The sequence below is a fragment of the Sceloporus occidentalis genome, unplaced genomic scaffold, assembly GCF_023333645.1.
Source record: "Sceloporus occidentalis isolate IW3139 unplaced genomic scaffold, rSceOcc1.0.p SCAF_226, whole genome shotgun sequence".
Lineage (NCBI taxonomy): Eukaryota > Metazoa > Chordata > Lepidosauria > Squamata > Phrynosomatidae > Sceloporus > Sceloporus occidentalis.
In genome coordinates, this window is record NW_028317206.1 from 1002108 (window position 1) to 1027880 (window position 25773).

Below are 25773 nucleotides of genomic sequence, written 5' to 3' on the forward strand. Positions count from 1 at the left end.
ACATACTTACACTCACACTGACATACTAACATATCTTCACACACACTAACATACTTACACACACTAACGTACTTACACTCACACTGACATACTAACATATCTTCACACACACTAACATACTTACACACACTAACGTACTTACACACACTAACATACTTACACACACTAACATACTTACACACACACACACTAACATACTTACACACCCTAACGTACTTACACACACTAACGTACTTACACACACACACTGACATACTAACATATCTTCACACACACTAACATACTTACACACACTAACATACTTACACACACTAACGTACTTACACACACTAACGTACTTACACACACTAACGTACTTACACTCACTAACATACTTACACTCACACTGACATACTAACATATCTTCACACACACTAACATACTTACACACACTAACGTACTTACACTCACACTGACATACTAACATATCTTCACACACACTAACATACTTACACACACTAACGTACTTACACTCACACTGACATACTAACATATCTTCACACACACTAACATACTTACACACACTAACATACTTACACACACTAACGTACTTACACACACTAACATACTTACACACACTAACATACTTACACACACACACACTAACATACTTACACACCCTAACGTACTTACACACACTAACGTACTTACACACACACACTGACATACTAACATATCTTCACACACACTAACATACTTACACACACACACTAACATACTTACACACACACACTAACATACTTACACACACTGACATACTTACACATCTTCACACACACACTGACATACTTACACACACACACTGACATACTAACATATCTTCACACACACTGACATACTTACACACACACACTGACATACTTACACACACAGAAACATACTTACACACACTGACACGCTACATGTTCACACTTTTTTGTACCTCTGCCTTTGTTGACTCTCCCGCTGCCTGTCTCCTCGCGCTCCTCACACCCCGCTTGCATCCGAGCGCCAGAAAATGATGTCATCTCCCGGCGCTCAGACTCAACGTGCCGGGCAGTACGGGCCGGCGGTAGGCACAGTATGCCGGGGAGTCGGGGGGGGGGGTTATAATATTGGGCAGGGGGCCCCCTTACGAAAAAGCACTTCCCTGCGAAACCCTAAACTCCAGGAAGTGATTTATCGTCGTCATGGTGTTTGGGGTTTATGGGGCCCTGCAGTATACAGATATTAAAACTAGCAAGTCACAGTTACACCAATCAGGAAGCAGTTTATTTAATAGTAAACAAATAATGACAACTGATACAAAGTTTCCGATTAATACAATCACTTCCGATTGGCTCACAGATGAATATAAATGTAGAGGCAGCTGCCCCTCTGGAGTGGGGTTACCCCTATAGAAGGGGCACTTTCTGTAATAAGATGTGTTAGACGGCACCTTGGGCTTCTTAAAGGGACAGTCAGGCTGATGCGTGTTAAATGAACGTGAGATCTCTTTTTGTGGCCCCCCCTTTACAAATCCATAGGGGGGTCTGCAGAATCCCCCCATATGTATTTACCCCCTAGCTTTTGAGATGCGTTCGGCTGAAACCCCTCCATGCGCGCGAGTTCTTCTCCAGTAGGGCTGCCGTTAGTGTCAGTGTTGCCGAAACGCGTTTCTTTTCATGGCTCAGAAATGCGGTTTTTCCCATAAAACGTAACCGATGGAGATTAAAAAGGAGCTCGACTTCTGGTGAACCGCAGGACACCCGACACTCATGAATTATGAAGGCCTCCTTCGTACCGGAAAGAGCTCAGAGCAGCAGAACACATCAGTCACGCGTGCAGCTATACACGCCAACGCCGACATAGGGGACGGGGCCTTACAGAGAGTAATATTTCATGTATAGACTCTGCGCTCTTTATACCTAAAGATCCCAGCACAGTAGTGGCAAAACCAGGACTGTCCCGCGCAAAGCGGGGCAATTGGGTGGCATGAAATGAGCCGTCTTACACTACGGAGGCTGCGCGCCTTCGACATGCGGAGCGCCGGGATGTGACATCGTCGGTGAACATGGCGGCCGCGCGGCGTGTTCCCGTAACGCCACGCCGCTCCCTCTCTGGACTTGTGGCGATTGTTTTAAAAATGAGTTTCTTAAAAGGATGAAAAGAATTATCGACCGAATTATCCTGAAATATTGTAAAAGTATATAATGTATAAAAATAATCTCGCTAGAGCAAGCAGCCAATCCCGCGGGAGCCAGCGGCTTATTACACAGATGAATAGAGGTCGTGGCGCTATTAGAACAGGGAGATATGGGATGAGTAAGCGGCTGTTCTAGATTGCAAGCTCCTTGGCCAGGGACATCCTCACCTTTTGTTTCTGTAAATCCAAAGCGCCACGCACTTGGTATATCGTGTTGACCTACTGTACAGCGCTGCCGCATAAATTGGCGTTATATAAATCAATAAATAAGTCATAAACACCATAAAGGAACCCAATTGTTCTGAAAGAGACAGCATCTCTCTGGCATAATTATGACATCATCGGAGAAACCTTTAGACTAAAACATTTATTTTCCAAACATCATTACGGTTTCAGAATTATAATTTTGTTAAGTTTTACTGGGTAAAAAAACAAACAAACATAAAATATTCTAATTAATTTTAGGGGGAAAAAAGTCTGATTAGTCAATTTTGGGCTGTCTTCGAGATAAATGCACTGGAATTTTAGGAAAAGACAGACAGTGGGGTTTTTTTTACTAAATGGAGTGTTTGCCGGCAGATCAGACCCATTCCGGATCCATATACTATACATTTCCTCACTGTATTAGCCTCTACCACTTCTGCTGGGAGGCTGTTCCGCTTACTTACCACCACCCACCCAGTAAATAAAACTTCCCTCCATTCCATCTATCCCTTCACTGTAGATGATGAAGGACCAACCCTGGAGAGCTTTTGCTGCAGGGAGAGCTGGTCTGGCCCTGCATAATGTATAGTTAAATCAGCAAAAGTCTTTTTATCCATTGAATCATGCATTGTACAGGGCCAGCTCCGACCTTCTTGCTGGAGGAACCTGCAAGCGTTGGCCGTTCAAAATGCATGGAGAGTTAAAACCAAAGCTCTCCTGAAAACTCTCCTTTTAGTGAATAAACCCCCAACGTTAGGCGCCATCTTAATTTTTAATAATTAGACCCAAAATGATGAGTATGAAATGCCCAGAAAAGTTAAGAATCGGCATTATTCAAAGAATAAGTTATGGGGCGAGGCAATCCAGGTTTAAATTCTAAAAACTATAGGTTTTCCCAACACGTATATTTGAATGTTACCGGAAAAGCGGCTTTTTAAGCTCAAATCAGTTTGTGTACTAAGTGGGACTGAAGCTTAAAAGGCAGTAAATGTGACATCCGCCGGGCGGCACTTTGCGTTTTCTGTGATTTTTGGGGATTTTTTTCAGCTATAAAAATATTTGTATTTTTAAGGAATTGTCAGGGCAACCAATAATTCTAGAATTAAGCAAAATTAGATCTCAGTTCTGCCGAACTCCTAATAACTGTCAGTGAACGGGGTGTATGTCCAAACGCGTCATATTAACCCTTCGCCAACGCCTGAAATAGGATTATTTCTTTAACCCTTACAGCTAACCCACTAACCAGCCTGCCGCAGGGGGAATAAACCTATTGATGCCCCCCACAGCCACATAAATAAAGCAGCATTACCCCCCCCCCCCATCTTCATCATGGAACCTGTCCCTGGTCAGTACTTAAAGTGGCAATTACCCTGGGGCAGTTATTTTAATGTAGAATCTGGCTATTTTTGGACATTTAGCACTTTGTCTGTAGAGGTGGGGGGCACAGTCTGGGGTGGGAAGGGGGTGAGTGCCTGGCACAGGGGGCAGCAGTGTACCTGTGGATGTGGTCTCCATGGTAACGGGAGGATGCCCTGCCTGCTGAGTTCTGGTGATGCCTCTCTGGTCCTCGGAGCCCCAGGAGCCTCCATCCTCCTGTACAGGGGCAACAGGGAGCCCGGAGGCCGCCCGCTCACCTTCCAGCCCTCGGCTCCCATACTCCAGATTGGCGGCCATGGCTGGGGCAGGGGCTGTTGCGGGGTCTCGGGCCAGGGGAGCTGGAGCTGCCGCAGCCTCCTGCAGGATGATGCCCCCAGAACTGGAGCGCTACGCAAACGGCTGCTGCTACTTTCCACTAGTTCCACCCCTGCGTCATCACCCCGGACAGCCAATCACGGGCCGGGGTTTGGCATGGCGCCGAACCGCCCTGCTACCCTTCAAGCGCTGGACCAGCGCAGGGTGCTCTGCAGGCATGCGGCACTCAAAGAGTTAACCCCACCCTTCCTATGAAGAATGATACATAATAACAACAATAACAACAACAATTATTATAACAACAACAACAATAATAAATAATAATAATCTAATCATAATAATAGTAATGATAACATCATAATTATAATAATAATAATAACATAATAATAATAATAATAATCATCATCATTATTCATAGGAAGGGCGGTGTTATTATTAAACTGATTATTAATGTCTAATAGTACAGATAGTATAGATTTATTAGTTGCAGTAGAAGCATTATTAGTATTTATGATGTTATGACGATTATTATATCAAAATGATTATTATTAGCAGTGTTCTTAGAAGTATTATTATTATTAATATTATGATTTATTGTCATTATTCTCATTGTGAAACTGATTATTAGCAGTGTTCTTATAAGTATTATTATTATTTATTATTATTATTATTATTATTATTATTATTATTTATTGTAATTATTTTCATTGTGAAACTGATTATTAGCAGTGTTCTTATAAGTATTATTATTTATTATTATTATTATTTATTGTAATTATTTTCATTGTGAAACTGATAATTATTAGCAGACGTATTTATTATTTATTATTATTAGTATTATTATTTATTGTTATTATTTTCACAGTTAGTGTGAAACTGATTATTTTTAGTAGTTGTATTGTAAGTAGTATTGGTATCAGACTGGTGATTATTAAGGAGAGCTTTAACGAAAAGCAGCCAATCATTGGCGAGAATCATCAGACCGCAGAGGAGGAGTCGCTGCAGCTTCTCCCTAAGGTACGTAACTTTTAAGAATGCCTATTAAAGTTCTTGGAACTTACTATAATACATTTTCTTTTTTTGTTGAGGCTGCCCGTGACATTAAACTGTCCCTTTGAATCCATTAAGAATTATTAATATTAATGCCCCGGGGGGCTTCGCCGCCCACGTTTCTGGGTAGCGGATGTGGGGGGTCTGTATTTCTGGTTGGTGCTGAATGTGATCTTTAATGTCGGCTCTGAGGGGTGACTGTGCCAGATTAACAACAACTGGATGAGGCGAGACGGCGCGTCTGCAGTTTCGCGTGGGCCGCTGGGTAACAGCAGGGGGGCAAAAAGTGGACGAGCTGGCAGGCAAAATCAACCCCCCCCCCCCCCCCCGAATACACAAAGCCCGGTGAAGGATATTCCTGGGAGTTCAGTGGATCTTTCTGCAACAGCACACATTCTATTAAAAATATAATGACTATCCCGTTGTACAGCGCTACGGAATATGATGGCGCTGTAAAAAAAATAGAAATTTGTAGATAATAAATAATAGACCCATCATCCCCAAAATACTATGCATTGAACCTTAAAATATTATTTCAACTAATGGAGTTTATTATATGGTTGGGATGTTTTCCCCAAAGCTGCGTCAGTTTCCCAGCATGATGGTTAAACTAGTTAGAAATCCTCTAGTCCTGTCCACTGCACACAAGAGCTTACAATCTACCCCAGCGGACAATGACTAGCTTCAAGCCTTCTGGTGGGAACCCATACACCAGCTCAGTGATAGGAACGTACGGGGTATGGAACGGACCTTGGCTGAACTTTCACTATTTCTTATTCCTTGTATCAGATTAGAAATATTCACAAATGTTTTTCTCTTTTTTTTAACCTGCTTGTACTTTTTGCCCCAGAATTTAATGTTTTCAGCCGTTTGTATGAGGTTCTCGCTCTGTTATCTGATCCCAGATCTACTAGACAAACACCCTGACTCCTTATCATACTGCCTGTGGGGAACAATAGAATGGCTCAGTCTTAATCACCCAGATGGAAACTCTGACTAATGAAAGTCTATAGAGGAACAGACTTCATTAGCATTGCCATAAAGCATCAGCTCAGTGTGGTGAAATACCACGTGACTGACAACAACGGCGGCTCCAGATCTGCAGATTAAGGGAGTTTATTGGGGCAAAATGAAATAAGAATCAGGTTTTTGTCAACACCGACATTACTGTATACAGCGCTGGGGGGTTATATTACTGTATACAGTGCTGGGGGGGGGTTATATTACTGTATACAGCGCTGGGGGGGTTATATTACTGTATACAGCGCTGGGGGGTTATATTACTGTATACAGCGCTGGGGGGTTATATTACTGTATACAGTGCTGGGGGGATTATATTACTGTATACAGCGCTGGGGGTTATATTACTGTATACAGCGTTGGGGTTTATTACTGTATACAGCGCTGGGGTTTATTACTGTATACAGCGCTGGGGTTTATATTACTGTATACAGCGCTGGGGGGGTTATATTACTGTATACAGTGCTGGGGGGATTATATTACTGTATACAGTGCTGGGGGTTATATTACTGTATACAGCGTTGGGGTTTATTACTGTATACAGCGCTGGGGTTTATTACTGTATACAGCGCTGGGGTTTATTACTATAGACAGCGCTGGGGTTTTTTGATGTTACTGTAGAGGCAAAACAAGTTAAAATGTGATACCTGCCCTGCAGTGGCGTCGTTGGAGAGAAATGCCCCAGACTGTTGATAGGAGTTTTCAGTGATAGGATTTGGTGTCAGAATCCAATTTGTGACAAACCAGCGATCATCACGAGCTGCAGCCGCAGAATTTAAATCTGTACAGAATACGATCAAACCTGTTCTTTATAACGTTTGTGTTCCTCGTACGTAACAGGAGATCCCTTGGTCAGCAGCAATCGGCCAATGAGAAGGAGCAAAAATAACACAGAAACGGACTCTGCCAGCAGATCGGCCCCATTCGGCCCCCGTCTAGTCAACCATTCTTCCTGCTGTAAAGTCTCAAACCTTAATCAGCCGTTGGTCTCATCTTAGATTCAGGAGCCGTATGCCTCTTTACGCTATTAATGTCTACCACATCTACTGGGAGGCTGTTCCATGTATACATTCTGCCATTGTGTACCCCTCACGGCCCCGGTATTGACTTTTACATGAGGCAGTATGCAGGCATGTAGTGGTATATGACACACGGATTGTATTGCGTGTCACAGTGTAAATGTTATGACTGCGCTTGTAACAATATTTCCAGAATTCCGGGACAGATGCTCGCGATGTACGGCGTTGGAATTTCTCCCAAAAATTCCGCGTCTCTCCAGCCATCTTCTCAACGCTTCTATCGTTTAATCAAAATGTAGAAAATGAAATAAAGTACCTTTTCCATTTCATATTTCATTAAACGATATTAATTCCTATAATATATTTAAGGGCCTTATTATTTAAATGAACACAGTTCAAAAGTTTGGGGTCACTCAGAAATTTCCTTGTTTTTGAAAGAAAAGCAAATTTTTTCATGTTAAAATAACATGCAATGGATGCGAAATCCAGCACAGACGGGGTTGATGTTATAAATGGCTATTCTAGCTGCAAACGGCTTCATAGCCGTACAGAGGCCCTTTATCACTCCCATCACTCCTGTGTTCCAATGGCCTTTTATCACTCCCATCACTCCTGTGTTCCAATGGCCTTTTATCACTCCCATCATCCCTGTGTTCCAATGACCTTTTATCACTCCCATCACTCCTGGGTTCCAATGGCCCTTTATCACTCCCATCACTCCTGTGCTCCAATGGCCTTTTATCACTCCCATCACTCCTGTGTTCCAACGGCACGTTGTGTTCGTGATATTTTAATGGACAAAATGTGCCTTTCTTAGTGACCCCAAACTTTTGAGCTGTGATGTATATCCCTTATAGGACACGTATGTGACAACACTGCCCGGCAACATGACATTAAATAGTAAAAAATGGCTTTTTTACAGTTATTTTGAGATTCTTCATTACATTTTTCTTAATTTTAGCTTCTGTGCACGCAGTGATCTTTTTTAGCTGGCGTTTCGGCCCCTCTGGGCTAGGAACGGGTATCTGGGGACAGCTGTCTCATAATGACCACTTTGTAACCCTTCCATTAACTAAAATGATTACGCTTCCCGTGAGCTGCTGCCCTGGTGGCCGTGGCAGTCTGCCACGATGCAGCATTCTGATTGGTAACCTCTTATTAATATTTAACCCCTAACACAGACGAAAGCTGCGGGTGGCATTATAATCTCCTTTCGCTACCCGTTTGCCGGGGGGGGGGGCAGAGGCTAAAAAAAATTTGGGATTTAATATAAAACACACATTTCTCTGATTCTGTCAATAAATGCACAGAGCCCCCAGCTCGCCCTCTCAAGTACTTTATTTTGTTGGTGTTGGCATTATACAGATACAAGGCAACTGTCTTGGATTCAAAAGGAAAGTCCTGACTGAGACAGGATACCATGGAGGTCACAGGATTTGGGAAGCTCTGTCTTGCTCATTGGCCAGGCACAGGGCCTGTCTCAGTACCAAGCGGGCCTGGAGGGGGGGTTGCCGGGCCAAGGGCCACCACCGGCCAGGGCTTCAGCAGGACAGGCGTGGAATAAAGAGGCAAGTTCAGAATAAAGCACTTAACTTCCAGAGAACGAGGGGTCAGGAGGCAGGTTCTCAATAGGGGTATGAGAACCTTGTCACCCTGTTGTGGGGGCACCAGACAGTGGGGTTTGGGGTGACACTTGGTCAGGGACCAGTCCTGCGCACGCACACTTAGCGGGGCTCATTCTGGGGTCACATCTCTTGGCAGTCACCATGGAAACAAATCCATATTTAGCACTGCAAAAATATAACAAACGACACAGGGAAGGTGGCTGCTCGCTCTGCAGTGGCCGACTCCTGTGACCCTCAGCCAGCACTGGGTCGACTCCTGTGACCCTCAGCCAGCACTGGGCCAGTCCTCAATCATATAATGTGTGTGTAAAGGTCAGTAAAAGCGCTTTATGTGCTCAGGCGACAACCTATTTAACTGTTTCGGACGGTCCAAAGGACCCTATTTAATACTCGAGTATTCTAGGCACGTGACTACCAGCTCCGCCCTCCACCCTGCGGAATCACACACCGCTTCCCAGCACGCACAAGAAGCCTTTCCCTCATTGGACTGTTTCTGTATCACATGTCTCAGTTCCGCGCCTTCATTGGCTGATTTGTCTGCAGTCGAAGACGGAGCTTTATTGTCATAGCAACAGTCTCCTTGGCAGCAGACGCGGCCGGTGCCCGGACCTAAGCCGGAGGGGAGCAGGACTCATGGTGGACTCACCGGGACTCCAAACGCCGGATTAACGGGGGACAGTAAAGGCTGCTTGGGTATATATATATATATATATATATATATACACATCTATATATATAATTATATATACAGTGTATATATATATATATATATATACATACATACAGATATGAACATATATATAGAAACACATACACACACACAGTATGTGCACCTGTATATATATTAATGTAATATATATATATATATATATATATGTATATATAAAGTATGTATATACTTTTATACAGCGAATAACAGGGGGGGCGACGACAGCATATTAACCCTTTTCTCAACAACTAACACTTATTTAAAGAGTATGATTCTGGCTGAGCTATTTATGTCACTTGGCCCCATGCCACAAATAGTTCTAGTGCTGTTATATGGCCACCTAGTGTCCGAAAGGCTATTGCACTCGAGGGCTGTTGTTTCTCGGCGGCCGTCGCTGCGTTCGCTATTCTTGGTTGTCATTGTGAAGAATATCGACAACGTCAATGGTGGCTGTTAAACGATGGAAGGATGGCGTCTGCTTCTGATCCAGCTGGCACGAAAAGAGTTAATTACTTTGACTGGTATACTTAACGGCACGCAGGGGGATCGCCTGTAAACCGGCGAAGGACGCTTCTAACTTAATATGTTTTGTAGGGGAAGTTACATGGATTCCGAGTAACTGTAGTTAAAATATAGCAGCTAATTCTCAATGTAGGTGAGATCATTAAAATATTAAACGTTTGTAAATAGAACATCATCATCTTCATCATCTTTTTCAAACAGGGACTCCGAGCACCCTCATCAAATTCCGTTTGAAAATGCTTTCGGGCGAGGACCTCGATTCCGAGGAAGTTATTAAAGAGCTGGTAAGTAGAAATATATTTTTATTCTCCTGTAGTTGATGAGCTGGGATGAAGTCGAAGGCTATCCTATCTCTTATTGGTACAAAGAGAAAGATCTGATGGGTGGTCGGCCCCATACGGCCCCTGTCCAGTCACCCGTCTATCCTGCTTTAAAGACTCAGAGCCTTGTGCCCATCCTGTGCATGTTTAAATCCCCTCGCTGTAATAAAATAATCACGCAGAGACAGGTAATAAAAGAAAACCTTCCTGATATAGTAACACTGTCTGCAGGTACGCACAGGTGGGACAGTTTTTGAATTTCCAAACTTTATTCGATGATCGTATTCCCACTGATATTTTATTTATTTCCATTTCGTCTTCCAGTGTATGTGTAACGGTTTGAGCTTCGAAAAGATCAATCAAGAAGGACCGGCTACGGGAGCGCTTGAAATGTTTTTCTCCGGTTACCCGAAGATGGTCGGATTGTCTTATTTTCCAAACCTAACGCGCCTCGTTTTAGTCGGACAACATATAGAACGGATCGAGGGTCTCGAGTCCTGCCGCTCGCTCCAAGAGCTTTGGGTTACTGAGTGTCGCTTAACCGTAAGTTATCGTCACCTGTAAACACTCATTGCAATGGTTAGCCGTTTGTAGCAAAGGCGTACGAGGGCCACTCATTAATTACCCGCTTATGATGTAATCAACCCGTATGATCTCTTTACTAATATAAACTGGGCCTTTCTGTTCCTCCTTGAGTTGTCAAATGATGCGGCGTGATGTCCTGGCATATAGTCACCCAGAACCATACAACCTGCCAGCAGATCGGCCCCCATTCGGCCCCCGTCTAGTCTGCCCATTTTTCCTGCTGTAGAGACTCAAACCTTAATCAGTCGTTGGTCTCATCTTCAGGAGCCATATGCCTATCCCATATATGTTTAAATCCCCTCACTGTATTAGCCTCTACCACTTCTTCTTGGGGGCAGTTTCACTTATCCACTACCCTCTCCGTAAATAAAACTTCCTAACATTACATTACATCTAGTTTTAGATTATGGCCTCGAGTCTGTTTCTTATGGGTATAATAAAATTCAAAAGAGGGCCCGCTCTTACAAGCTGAGACAGAACACCAACATTGCATTACTTTAGGGTTTAATTACTGAGAACGCAGTCATTCCAGTGGATTATGCTTTTGACCAAAGTGCGTTAACATTTAAAAGCCTCAGGCGTTACTCAGAAGCATTTATACTAATATGCGTTATATTGTCAGTGAGCCCTGTTTCCCAGCGTGAGCCTCATTAACGAAATATTAAAGGGAAATTTTCCCTGAAACTGTCTTTTGCCAGAACTGAGCAAATCTATGCAGAATTTAAGAGGCAGAAAACTCTTTTAGAAAGTTACACTACAGCACACTACTGTTTCATGGAAAACAAGGACATTTCCGGCTGTAACATAATTACAAAAGGGTTTCTAACCATCAGTTAGCCTTTTAAACGTAAACTCGGATCAGCGAACACAACGTGCCATTGGAACACAGGAGTGATGGGAGTGATAAAGGGCCATTGGAACACAGGAGTGATGGGAGTGATAAAGGGCCATTGGAACACAGGAGTGATGGGAGTGATAAAGGGCCACTGCAACACAGGAGTGATGGGAGTGATAAAGGGCCATTGCAACACAGGAGTGATGGGAGTGATAAAGGGCCATTGGAACACAGGAGTGATGGGAGTGATAAAGGGCCATTGGAACACAGGAGTGATGGGAGTGATAAAGGGCCACTGCAACACAGGAGTGATGGGAGTGATAAAGGGCCATTGCAACACAGGAGTGATGGGAGTGATAAAGTGCCATTAGAACACAGGAGTGATGGGAGTGATAAAGGGCTATTGGAGCACAGGAGTGATGGGAGTAATAAAGGGCCATTGGAATACAGGAGTGATGGGAGTGATAAAGGGCCATTGGAACACAGGAGTGATGGGAGTGATAAAGTGCCATTAGAACACAGGAGTGATGGGAGTGATAAAGGGCTATTGGAGCACAGGAGTGATGGGAGTAATAAAGGGCCATTGGAACACAGGAGTGATGGGAGTGATAAAGGGCCATTGGAACACAGGAGTGATGGGAGTGATAAAGGGCCATTGGAACACAGGAGTGATGGGAGTGATAAAGGGCCATTGGAACACAGGAGTGATGGGAGTGATAAAGGGCTATTGGAACACAGGAGTGATGGGAGTGATAAAGGGCCATTGGAACACAGGAGTGATGGGAGTGATAAAGGGCTATTGGAACACAGGAGTGATGGGAGTGATAAAGGGCCATTGGAACACAGGAGTGATGGGAGTGATAAAGGGCCACTGCAACACAGGAGTGATGGGAGTGATAAAGGGCCATTGCAACACAGGAGTGATGGGAGTGATAAAGTGCCATTAGAACACAGGAGTGATGGGAGTGATAAAGGGCTATTGGAGCACAGGAGTGATGGGAGTAATAAAGGGCCATTGGAATACAGGAGTGATGGGAGTGATAAAGGGCCATTGGAACACAGGAGTGATGGGAGTGATAAAGTGCCATTAGAACACAGGAGTGATGGGAGTGATAAAGGGCTATTGGAGCACAGGAGTGATGGGAGTAATAAAGGGCCATTGGAACACAGGAGTGATGGGAGTGATAAAGGGCCATTGGAACACAGGAGTGATGGGAGTGATAAAGGGCCATTGGAACACAGGAGTGATGGGAGTGATAAAGGGCCATTGGAACACAGGAGTGATGGGAGTGATAAAGGGCTATTGGAACACAGGAGTGATGGGAGTGATAAAGGGCCATTGGAACACAGGAGTGATGGGAGTGATAAAGGGCTATTGGAACACAGGAGTGATGGGAGTGATAAAGGACCATTGGAACACAGGAGTGATGGGAGTGATAAAGGGCCTCTGTACGGCTATGAAAAGATTCCATTAAAAATCATCTGTTTCCAGCTACAATAGTCATTTACATTAACCCCGTCTTTTTTTTTTATGACCTCATCTGCGCTCAAAAATGTCCTCTCGACTTTTAATTATTACTCCTTTTTTTGCCTTTCTTACAGGAAATTGGAGGACTTCAGCACTGCCCACAACTGAAAAAGCTTTATCTTTATCATAACAACATCTCAAAAATTGAGGGTTTGGGACCACTAACAGTGTTAGAAGTGCTTTGGCTAAACGATAATGAAATAGAAGCAATAGAGGTTTGTCTAAAGAATCCATCGCATGTGCCACGGGTCTAAACATGCAATGACAAAGTGAATTTTTTTACCCCCCCCCCCTTTCCAAAATAAATGTAAAAATAATTTTTGTCTCTATAAAGTTTGTAATAAGTTTGTTTCTTTTTAATCATTTGTGTTTATAACAGTATTAAAAATGAAATATCTTCATGTTTGTAATGTAGCTAAATAGGCTATATTTTTTTCTCCTTTCTTTACATTTTTTTTATTTTTTCTTGTCTCTCTTTATAAAAAAGGCATACTTGAGATTCTAGGTATTTTCCACACTATTTTAAAATATTTAATACTAATCTATTTTTAAAATTTCTTAAATATGTTTAATAAAAATATATTTTATTATTTTTTTATGTTATATTTTTATGTTATTTTTTTTTTATGTTATAAAGTTTGCGGTTTTTTTGTCTTTTGCAGGGATTGGATCATTTGCAGAACTTAAAAGAGTTAAATCTGGCTGGGAATTTTATACACTCGATAGGTATGTAAATTAAAGCACGCAAAGAATATGTGTTGAACTCCATTCAATTAGCTCCCTATCTGTAATCACACAATTTATTTCATCGTAACGATAACAGGCAAGCGATATGGTAAAACACTGGCTTATTAAGCCTTATTAACAAACCGCGTGTATATAATTACCGCCTTTTCTGGAAATCCGATAAAGGCACGGTTTGCAGACTGCTTTATCTGAGTCACAATTTTTACACCCAACGACATGACTTCGAGGGAACGGGTGATGGTTTTATCTCTGGCTGCTATCGTATTTGTTCCGGTGTCATTCCAGAAATCCCAAAGATGGATAATAAAGCGTGAGTTAGATAAATGAACGCTCCTCACCCCGCTCTGTATAATTTATAGTCGTAGCGTCTATACCCGCCGCTGTGCCCGCTCTCCACGGTTAATGTTCGGCCGCTTCTCGCTCTCTTTCCAGGGCAGTGCTTGGATCCCAATGCACAACTCGAGCGGTTAAATCTATCCGGAAATAAAATATCATCTTTCACGGTATAGTATATTTTTCTGTATAACAGCTCCAACTTCTAGGCCATGTGAATAAACCCTCCGAAGGTGGACGACAAGTAGAACAGCCTCCCAGCAGAAGTGGTAGAGGCTAATTGAGTGAGGGGGTCTAAACACGCATGGGATAGGCATACGGCTCCTGAATCTAAGACGAGACCAGCGACTGATTAAGGTTTGCGTCCTTACAGCAAGAAAAGACGGGGGCCGAATGGGGCCGTTATAGTCTTCTATGTTTCTATGGGTGATGTAGGACTTTAAGACTGGTCAGGATTCATCTTAAGGCTCCTCATCCGTGCATCCTTATGCGTATTTCATACCAAAGCTATAGTGATCGTAGATAGCTGTATAATGTTTGTTGTGGCCCGCATCAGGGCCGCCGCGGGGCCGTAGGCAGCAGGCAGTGTCCTCCGCTTCCTATGTATGTCCTATTTAGAAATTCCAAATCTATTTGGCATCTGACTTTTATTTCTCTCCTTTCTTCAGGAACTCACCAATTTAGCCAGACTGACAAACCTGAAGCATTTGGGGCTGCAGGATCCAGAATACGAGCCAAACCCCGTGTGTTCTCTGTGTAACTACACAATCCATGTTCTATACCACGTGCCTCAGCTCCAGACACTCGACACGTATGATGTGTCCAACAAGCAAATCAAGGATTTCGCAGATGTAAGTAAACTGACTTCAAGAAGCTCTGTTAGGAGTCCATGTAGAACATGTCTGGGCTGCGAGCATGTAAAGTTATTATTATTTATTGTTTTATATAGCGCCGTCAAATTCCGTAGCGCTGTACAATGGGTTCTTTATGTTCTTTGAAGCCACACTCCATAGGAGCTTCCAACACTACAGATATAGCCTCAGATAGGCTCGGGTGGCTCTGTCATTATCTTATCGAGACGCCATCTTTGCCGGGTCGATCTGGCGTAGAAGACCCTCAGTTGGGGACGTCTTAATCTTTTATTTTTTCTTCTTTTATAGTCCACAGTGATGAAAAAAATGATGTATTATAACATGCGAGTAAAGACTATTCACAGACGACTTAAGGAAGAGACGGACAAATTGAAGCAGCGGAAAAGCAAAGAAAAGCAGCTTCCGGAGGAGCAAATTAAAGCGCTGAGTTTCTTAACCAAAAGCGTAAGTCTTATAACACGATCCAAACGTTGGAATCCACATAAAAACATATTTAGCAATTTATATCAGATTTTAATAATAAGTTTCACTGTAGCTGTTGTAGATATTTTTACTCTCTGGGCAATTTGGGCACTCGGCTACTTTCTGTTTCAGACTTCTTGCTATTATTAACCATGTTCCAAAGGCTTAAAAAGATAAAAGATCTAGATAAAAAGAGCTAAACACTTAATTTAACATGATTTTCATGATACTCCTTTATTTTGGAGCTCGAGCAGGAACTATCCAGCATACGGCCGTCAGGCTGTATCCAAAACTATAGCCCTTCCTCCCATGGAAGTGATGAAGATCACTGTGACGCCGGCGAGTCGGACCGCGACGAGGAAAATACAAGGAAGGATTCCAACCTGGTAGAGCAGATTCTTAAGAAAATATGTGCCCTGAAAGAGAGGGTGATCTTCTGGACCCAGCGCCTGCATGAGTAAGTCCAGGTATTTAGCGGGCGATGCCCACAGATTATCATCATCATCAGAGAACAAACATTTATCCTTCCTCGCCAATCCCTACCTGGATGTTTGCCGCCATACATTATGTGAGCGTTTAATGCACTTATACAATGGGCCATTGCTTCACGCAGGATGTCCAAATCCCTGATTTAAATCCAGCCTCTGGCTTAGGTACCCACATAGCCGTCTCGACCAATAATAACTTGCTTTTACCTATTCATCTAATTATTAATATTTGTTTTGAGTGTCTAATACAGTTATTAGTGAGCATTGCCCTAAAGAGTTAATCCGTGCCTCACGTTCATTTACTGCATCAGGATAGAAACGATTGGTGAGAAAGAAGTTACGAAGACAAAAGAAAGCTTTGATCTCTTGGTCCGGTTCCTTCAGACGGAGCTGGAAACCGTTGGGAACGTTCGCTTTGAAGAAGGCGTTCCATCAGATCCCTGGTAAGCCGGCGTTCCTATTAAGCGCTGGAGATAATGACCATTATATAGTCTTCTGTTGGGTATGACAGAGTGATGCATGATGGGTAAAAGAGCTGCCTTGCATGCAAATGAGCCCTGATCTATAACTGCAGCGAGGGCAAACTGAGATTGTAGGGAAAGGCACACGCTGTATACGATTAAGTGAATATCATCTAAATGGCGGGTCCGTTCACATCTCATGGATCCTTGTGTAGAAGGTCTCTGGAACAGCCTAGAAAGAAAACCATTTGGTCGGGGACCTCGTTCCTAAACTCACTAAAAACAGAGCAAGACCACAAAGCGACAATATCGAAACACCATGCGGGAAACCTATAAATCATGCCGTGTATTGGGACAAGAGTAACAAAGTACCGCACGGTCACATGCATTGATTTCTAGCATGATTTAGGTTCCTCGGGGGTCCTTTTTGTAGGTCCAGTGAATTAATTCCAAGCTGGTCCCCATTAAAAATGTATTTGTGGTTCTACGTGTGAAAGGGCCGTTGGATCTACGGGTATCCCAGCCTCCTCTCGTCGCACCACCAAGCGGCAATATCGCCTATACAGCCAATATAAATGTCATGTGATGATGCGTTGTGTTCCTCCGCGCAGGTTTAAATCGTGTTACGATCTGATTTTATCGCGATTTTGTGCCTGGGATTTTAAGGCTTACGGAATCTCTGGGGTGAAAATAAAGCGGATAGTCAGGGTGCACAACAGGACCCTCCGGATGCAGTTTGAGGATAAAATGCAAGAACTGATGGAAAATGAAGACTTAGGAGACTCGGGGTAAGTTGGGTTTTTTGGTTCGGTTTTTGTACCCATCATCCAATGCTTTCCATAAATGTAGAATGGGGGGGTTATGGGGGTTATGGTGATGGCGGACAATCTCAGTCGCTTCCTTTGCCATCTCCATCCTAAACCCTCTTCCTCGCCCCAGCCCTTTGACTTTGGATCCTAATTGTTGCCGGCGTTGGCCTCTCTCCATGTCTCCAGCCCTACTCCCCTTTCCACACCTTTGACTTTTTTCCTTGGCCTAATCTATCTTCTCGGCTTAAAGGTGCTGATCTGACTAAACTGTGCTTAGAATTAACATGACGAAAATCACCAAAATCCAGCATTTTAAAGTCCTTTTCTGTGTTTTTTTGTCCTTTTTTGGCTGCAGATTAACTGCATTTCCGCTGCCTAATAGTTGCTGGAGGTCACCAGGGCCTTCTGTAAATACATTTTTTCTTCTTTAATTGTTTTTGAACATTTTCAAAAAAAAAAAAAAGATCATCAAATTTACTTTTTTACCATTTCCTGTACAGAAACCCCCGAAAGATGTTCGAGTACCTTTTTCATGTTTTTGACCCAAAGTTTCCAGTGGAAAAGGAAATCTTGTTGCAAGTGCTTGTGCGCGGTTTCAGGGACAATAAAGTAGCCAAGGTAACGCATTACATGATGCTGGTTTTTTTAAATATACCTCTTTTTAAACCTGTTGGTTTCCAGTTCTTTTTACTCACCTTTTTTTACTAGTATTCTTTTTTTAAATCATTTGTAGTTTGTGCCCCATAATTTAATGTTTTCAGCCATTTGTATGATTCTCGTGCTGTTATCTGACCCCCAATCTTCTAAACAAACCCCCTGACTCCTTATGGTACTGCCTGTGGGAAACAATGGAATGGCTCAGCCTTAATCACCCAGGCAGACACTCTGAGTAATGAAAGTCTATGGCGGAACAGACTTCATTAGCATTGCCATAAAGCATCAGCTCAGTGTGGTGTTTGAGATGAGAAAGTCCCCCAAAATATCACATGGCTGACAGCAACGGCGGCTCCGGGTCTGCAGATAAAGGGAGTTTATTGGAACAAAATGAGATAAAATCAAGCTTTTGTCAATATGTATAAAGCGCTGGGAGTTATATTACTGTATACAGTGCTGGGGGGTTATATTACTGTATACAGTGCTGGGGGGTTATATTACTGTATAAAGCGCTGGGGTTTATATTACTGTATACAGTGCTGGGGGGTTATATTACTGTATAAAGCGCTGGGAGTTATATTACTGTATACAGTGCTGGGGGTTATATTACTGTATACAGTGCTGGGGGTTATATTACTGTATACAGCGCTGGGGGGTTATATTACTGTATACAGCGCTGGTGGGTTATATTACTGTATACAGCGCTGGGGGTTATTATTGTATACAGTGCTGGGGGGTATTACTGTATACAGCGCTGGGGGTTATTATAACTGTATACAGTGCTGGGGGTTATTACTGTATACAGCGCTGGGGGTTATTATTGTATACAGCGCTGGGGGTTATTATTGTATACAGTGCTGGGGGGGTATTACTGTATACAGCGCTGGGGGTTATTATAACTGTATACAGTGCTGGGGGTTATTACTGTATACAGCGCTGGGGGTTATTATTGTATACAGTGCTGGGGGTTATTACTGTATACAGCGCTTGGGAATTATACATTTTTGGGGATTATGTACAGATGACCCCAAAAATTCCCCCCCTCCTCCACGAACACAAATATTCATTACACACTGTATATTTTATTAAAAAGACGTTTCTTGCTACAGTGTATGGATGTAGATATACGTTCTGACGTCCCCTGTTGTCTCCGTGAATAATGAGTCACTTTGTGTTTGTGGCAGCTGTATGAACAAGAACAAGACAGCGCTGTCCAGCTGGCCAACAGCGTGAGCTTCTGTGAAGGCTCCAGACTCGAATCCGCACAAAAGCAGCAATCCATGGCCGAGAAAACCAGGAACTACGACCCTGAGAGCTTTAAATACGGTAACCGAACAAACAATATAGTGCGTTCTGCGGGTAACCCAACAGTCCACAGCGGCCCCTTTATCGTATTGCAGTGAATCCCATTGAGTCATGTCGAGCCTCCTTAATATCTTTATCCGGTGGGCAGAGGAAACTGGAAATTATGTTCAAACAATCAGAAGGGCTTTGAGATTTCTAACAATTTAAATTTTTGATTCATTTCCCGCTGGGTTTCTTTGGCAGCGCGTGCCAGAGATCTGAATAAAAGGCGACCTCGATTTTCAAGATGGATTTTTTTTCAGAAAAAACCTTGTTTTATAGTCAAGCCAATATCGTAGTTTACAGGAAGCCTTTTCCATCCACTAATGATCATTCTTACCATTTATTGACAGATATTTTTTTGCCAAATACTGGAAAAAATGGCTTTAACTGTTGCCCATAAGAGCTTATACTCTAAATAATTACATTTACCTCCTATCGTGAAAATACAATACTAAATACAACAAATAAATACAATAATAAATACAACAAATAAAAACAGTAAATAAATACAAGCTATCAATACAATAAATAAATACAATAACAAATACAACAAATAAATACAACAAATAAATACAATAATAAATACAATAAATAAATACAGTAAATAAATACAATAACAAATACAACAAGTAAATACAATAACAAATACAACAAATAAATACAACAAATAAATACAATAATAAATACAATAAATAAATACAGTAAATAAATACAATAACAAATACAACAAGTAAATACAATAACAAATACAACAAATAAATACAACAAATAAATACAGTAACAAATACAACAAATAAATACAATAACAAATACAACAAATAAATACAATAAATAAATACAATAACAAATACAACAAGTAAATACAATAACAAATACAACAAATAAATACAGTAAATAAATACAACAAATAAATACAATAATAAATACAATAAATAAATACAACAAATAAATACAATAATCAATGCAATAAATAAATACAATAACAAATACAACAAATAAATACAGTAACAAATACAACAAATAAATACAGTAAATAAATACAAGCTATCAATACAATAATCAATGCAATAAATAAATACAATAACAAATACAACAAATAAATACAGTAAATAAATACAAGCTATCAATACAATAATCAATGCAATAAATAAATAGTAAATCAAATTTGATCTTTTTTGAAAATAATTTGCTCTAAAATGTTGCGTTCGTGCATTTGTGGGATGATTTTTTTACATTTGCATAATTTAAAATACTTTGCAAAGTCCAGTAAAAAAAGAGATTTTCTTCACTTGGTCAATTGGTGATTTTTTTCCTTCTTTTCCACAGGGAAATAACCCTAATAATATATGTTTTTTTTATCCTTAGGAAAACTTGTCATCTGTAAAGTTTTCCTTGGCCACAGCGTTATGGCGCGAGAAAACGTTCCCATCAAACCTGAGAATTACTTCAAATCGAATTCAGTCTTCAGACCGAGGAAATATGAGAACAGCAATTTATATCCTGCAAGCGATGGTAGTCCGGAAAAAAAATCAGCGTTTCCAATTAGAGAGATTCGTCCGTTTTTACAAATTGCTTTTCTTCATTTCAAAATATTTCAAAATATAATAAAACAATTTAAATTATCTTGCACTGTATTACCCTCTACCACCTCTGCTGGGAGCCAACCTTATCTACCATAGATACCATTGTGTTTCCTGCCCAGAATGAGCCGTTCTCACCGGCCACTGAAGACGGGAAGGAGATCTGCTAACAAGCAGATTTAATTGTAAGGCTAACAGATATTATGTGTTATTTCACGGCAGGGTTCTGCTCCTCGGAGGAGCACGCCGCCTGTTCCTGCAGCTCGCGTCAGTGTGAGTGCTTCGTCTTCGATGGTGAACTCGTTCTGCCGGAGTACGTCGTGGACTTTGAATTTGTTACCCAGGTACGGCTGCTTTAGCTTCCCTTTGCTTCCCTCTCGGGTCTGTCTCAAGGTGCGTTACTCTTCTTGCCAAAGTGCATATTTACAACTTTAATATTATTGGTCATCTTCACTGTCCTCCTGTTGTAAAAGCGCCACTGAATTATTATTATTAATATTATTATTAATCATGGGATCAGCTCTCGCTTTTATATCATTTCATTCATTTCTAACGTGTTTCTGTGTTTTTGAAATTATTGCAAACATACCTTTTTTTTGTTTTTTTTTAAGGAGCACTCGATGTTATTTTCTTCACCGACCAGTGGTAGAGATTTATCGCGGGAGTGCGAATCTGATGAGGAACTTATTAAAATGGAGCCTGTCCTGAAGCCAAAACCAAAACTAATCACTTTAGATGAAAAGTCAATTCTATCAGCATCTAAATCCAACATCTACAGCCAGATAACAGTAAGAGCAAACCCCCAGCGCTGTATACAGTAATATAACCCCCCCAGCGCTGTATACAGTAATATAACCCCCAGCGCTGTATACAGTAATATAACCCCCCCAGCGCTGTATACAGTAATATAACCCCCCCAGCGCTGTATACAGTAATATAACCCCCAGCGCTGTATACAGTAATATAACCCCCCAGCGCTGTATACAGTAATATAACCCCCAGCACTGTATACAGTAATATGACCCCAGCGCTGTATACAGTAATATAACCCCCAGCGCTGTATACAGTAATATAACCCCCCCAGCGCTGTATACAGTAATATAACCCCCAGCGCTGTATACAGTAATATGACCCCAGCGCTGTATACAGTAATATAACCCCCCAGCGCTGTATACAGTAATATAACCCCCCCAGCGCTGTATACAGTAATATAACCCCAGCGCTGTATACAGTAATATAACCCCCAGCGCTGTATACAGTAATATAACCCCCCCAGCGCTGTATACAGTAATATAACCCCCAGCGCTGTATACAGTAATATAACCCCCAGCGCTGTATACAGTAATATAACCCCCCAGCGCTGTATACAGTAATATAACCCCCCCAGCGCTGTATACAGTAATATAACCCCCAGCGCTGTATACAGTAATATAACCCCCCCAGCGCTGTATACAGTAATATAACCCCCAGCACTGTATACAGTAATATAACCCCCCCAGCGCTGTATACAGTAATATGACCCCAGCGCTGTATACAGTAATATGACCCCAGCGCTGTATACAGTAATATGACCCCAGCGCTGTATACAGTAATATAACCCCAGCACTGTATACAGTAATATAACCCCCAGCGCTGTATACAGTAATATAACCCCCCCAGCGCTGTATACAGTAATATGACCCCAGCGCTGTATACAGTAATATAACCCCCCAGCGCTGTATACAGTAATATAACCCCCAGCGCTGTATACAGTTATATAACCCCCAGCGCTGTATACAGTAATATAAGCCCCCCAGCGCTGTATACAGTAATATAACCCCCAGCGCTGTATACAGTAATATAACCCCCAGCGCTGTATACAGTAATATAACCCCCCCAGCGCTGTATACAGTAATATAACCCCCCAGCACTGTATACAGTAATATAACCCCCAGCGCTGTATACAGTAATATAACCCCCAGCGCTGTATACAGTAATATAACCCCCCCAGCGCTGTATACAGTAATATAACCCCCCAGCACTGTATACAGTAATATAACCCCCAGCGCTGTATACAGTAATATAACCCCCAGCGCTGTATACAGTAATATAACCCCCCCAGCGCTGTATACAGTAATATAACCCCCCAGCACTGTATACAGTAATATAACCCCCAGCGCTGTATACAGTAATATAACCCCCAGCGCTGTATACAGTAATATAACCCCCCCAGCGCTGTATACAGTAATATAACCCCCCAGCACTGTATACAGTAATATAACCCCCAGCGCTGTATACAGTAATATAACCCCCAGCGCTGTATACAGTAATATAACCCCCCCAGCACTGTATACAGTAATATAACCCCCCAGCACTGTATACAGTAATATAACCCCCAGCGCTGTATACAGTAATATAACCCCCAGCGCTGTATACAGTAATATAACCCCCAGTCTGGTTCCGGATTCACCAATAAGATTCTTCGTTTTATTTGGAACAGATGCTGGATCTTCATGGCAATCGGTTGAGTAAATTAAAGGACATCTTCAGACTTAACGCCCTCAGGAAACTGATCATTAGTTTCAATGAATTTTCTAGTCTGGAGGATATCTCATACACGGTGAGAAATATAATCGCCTCGTTTGCGGGAAGTTTTCTGGGGTACGTCGAAAGCCATAGAGGGTGAAACGAAGAGGTGAGATCCCAGTAAATCCCTCCATGCAGTCACAGATCAGTCTACTTCTATAGTGGACCACGATGTCTACCTGACTACAAGCTACAAAAATTTAAACTAGAATTTGCATCGAGGATTCATTGCCAATACTAACAAAATCCGTTCCATACTTTACTGAGCGGGTGGAATAAAGTTGAAACAGCCTCCCAGCAGAGGTGGTAGAGGTTAATACAGTGAGGGTATTAAACATGCATGGGATAGACGTACGGCTCCTGAATCTAAGACGAGACCAACGACTGATTAAGGTTTGAGTCTTTACAGCAGGAGAAACGGGCAGACTAGACGGGGGCCGGATGGGGGCCGATCTGCCAGCAGAGATTAATATCAATTGTTAATATTACACAAACTTTGTTTTATTGCCGCAGCCGAATTTGGAATACGTGGATTGCAGCCATAACCGGGTGACCACGCTGGAGGGGCTGAGGGGCTGCGGGAAACTCCAATACCTAGATCTACGCTGGAACCGGCTGACAAAAACCCGAGAAGAAATGAATATTCTGCACAAGCAAGCGGCGCACGTCCGGTCCCTGCATGTACAGAACAACCCGTGGCAGGAGGTCAGTGAATCGCGTCGGGGCCGATACAGCGGGGGTATTAAACATACATGGGGCGGGCACACGGCTCCTGAATCTAAGACGAGACCAACGACTGATTTGAGTCTTTACAGCAGGTGAAACGGGCAGACTAGACGGGGGCCGAATGGGGCCGATCTGCCAGCGGGTTCTATGATCTATAGATTTCGATACGTGATTACCTTTCGATGTCCCCGTTTTTATTGTGTGCGGGGCTCTCATTCAGCCGGACCTCCATTACCGGCCCCCATCCTACTCCGTGCTTTAGTTGCACATCATGTTTATCTTAATGTCTTAATGATGTCATTTTACCCCGGCCATTACCGACAGCATTTCTCGTTACTATTTATTGTGACGCAAACCAAGATTAAAAAAAAAACCGAGAAAATCTGTGATTTTACTGTAATAAGGGATGCTATAATTTGGCAATCGCCGCATCGTCTGATTATCGTCTTCAATACCTGACCTATTTTCTGGAAAGCTCTCAGAGAAAACGGTCTCCGTAATGTCGTTTCTGGGGTTATTTATCATAAACATTCTCATTATGGGATTCATCCAGAAAACCATCACTGGAAGCAAATAAAATTTGTTTTACGGCCGGATTTAATACACGTTAAACCAAAGCTGCTATAAATGTATAGATTTTTTTCCCTCTAAAACCCCCTTTTTTTCCAAGCCAGCTTTGGTGCGCAAGATTGCGATTGGACGATTAAAGTCTCTGACTCAATTGGACGGGAAGTTCGTCACCGAAAAAGACGTTTCCGAGTCCGAGGACTTTTATTCCAGATCCCGAATATCTCAGGTTAAAGCTTAACTTTAACGTTAATAGAAAATTAACCCCTTAAGGACAATGGGTTGTCCTTAAACCCATTAAAAACAATGCATTGTCATTAAGGGGTTAAAAACGTGTGACGTGACCGGTATATGCGTGAATCGCAGCGCCGTACTGCTGAATTCACTGGGGGGGGGGGTGCATTATCTTTTGAAAAAGGCTTAAAAAAATAAAATTTTCAGCAAAAATTAAAAAAAATAATAATAATGCAAAAAATATGGAAAAATAAAAATCTAGGATAAAGTGTGAACAGAATAAGGAGGTTGGCAACGTACAAAAACTATCTGGAAGAAAGGGACGCAAGTAGGGGATCAGTAAACTAAGGAAGTATTGGTTGACTGAGAGAGTGGTGGATAAGTGGAGCTGCTTTCCAGCAGAAGTAGCAGAGGCTAATGCAGAGAGGGAAGCCAAGCTAGCGTGAGATGTAACACAAGACCCATTTATTGTATCTATTTTTATATACAGTCCATTCATTCAAACTAGAACTGATACATTAGGGAAAGAGGGCTCGACACGTGAGCTTACAATCTAGATTGCAGAGATTTAGGAGTCCCGATGTTGCCGGCTCCTTCTTGGAAATTGTTGACAGTT

General features: G+C 42.2%; 2 protein-coding genes across 2 annotated transcripts in view; one reads left to right on the forward strand and one right to left on the reverse strand.

Moving 5' to 3' along the window:
* The window catches only part of LOC149276749 (reticulon-1-like), a 34368-nt gene extending 30287 nt beyond the window's left edge, over positions 1-4081 (reverse strand). Inside the window, exon 1 of the mRNA XM_089503343.1 lies at positions 3904-4081. Coding sequence (XP_089359469.1) covers positions 3904-4081 — 178 coding nt within the window. The remainder of the gene's footprint in view (positions 1-3903) is intronic.
* Positions 4082-10280: 6199 nt separating this feature from the next.
* The window catches only part of LOC149276750 (leucine-rich repeat-containing protein 9-like), a 28162-nt gene continuing 12669 nt past the window's right edge, over positions 10281-25773 (forward strand). Inside the window, exons 1-18 of the mRNA XM_089503344.1 lie at positions 10281-10328; positions 10689-10907; positions 13387-13527; positions 13975-14038; positions 14492-14562; positions 15061-15243; positions 15553-15708; positions 15972-16183; positions 16526-16657; positions 17287-17463; positions 17985-18102; positions 19323-19464; positions 20851-20997; positions 21288-21409; positions 21677-21853; positions 23545-23664; positions 24144-24335; positions 25027-25152. Coding sequence (XP_089359470.1) covers positions 10281-10328; positions 10689-10907; positions 13387-13527; positions 13975-14038; positions 14492-14562; positions 15061-15243; positions 15553-15708; positions 15972-16183; positions 16526-16657; positions 17287-17463; positions 17985-18102; positions 19323-19464; positions 20851-20997; positions 21288-21409; positions 21677-21853; positions 23545-23664; positions 24144-24335; positions 25027-25152 — 2547 coding nt within the window. The remainder of the gene's footprint in view (positions 10329-10688; positions 10908-13386; positions 13528-13974; positions 14039-14491; positions 14563-15060; positions 15244-15552; positions 15709-15971; positions 16184-16525; positions 16658-17286; positions 17464-17984; positions 18103-19322; positions 19465-20850; positions 20998-21287; positions 21410-21676; positions 21854-23544; positions 23665-24143; positions 24336-25026; positions 25153-25773) is intronic.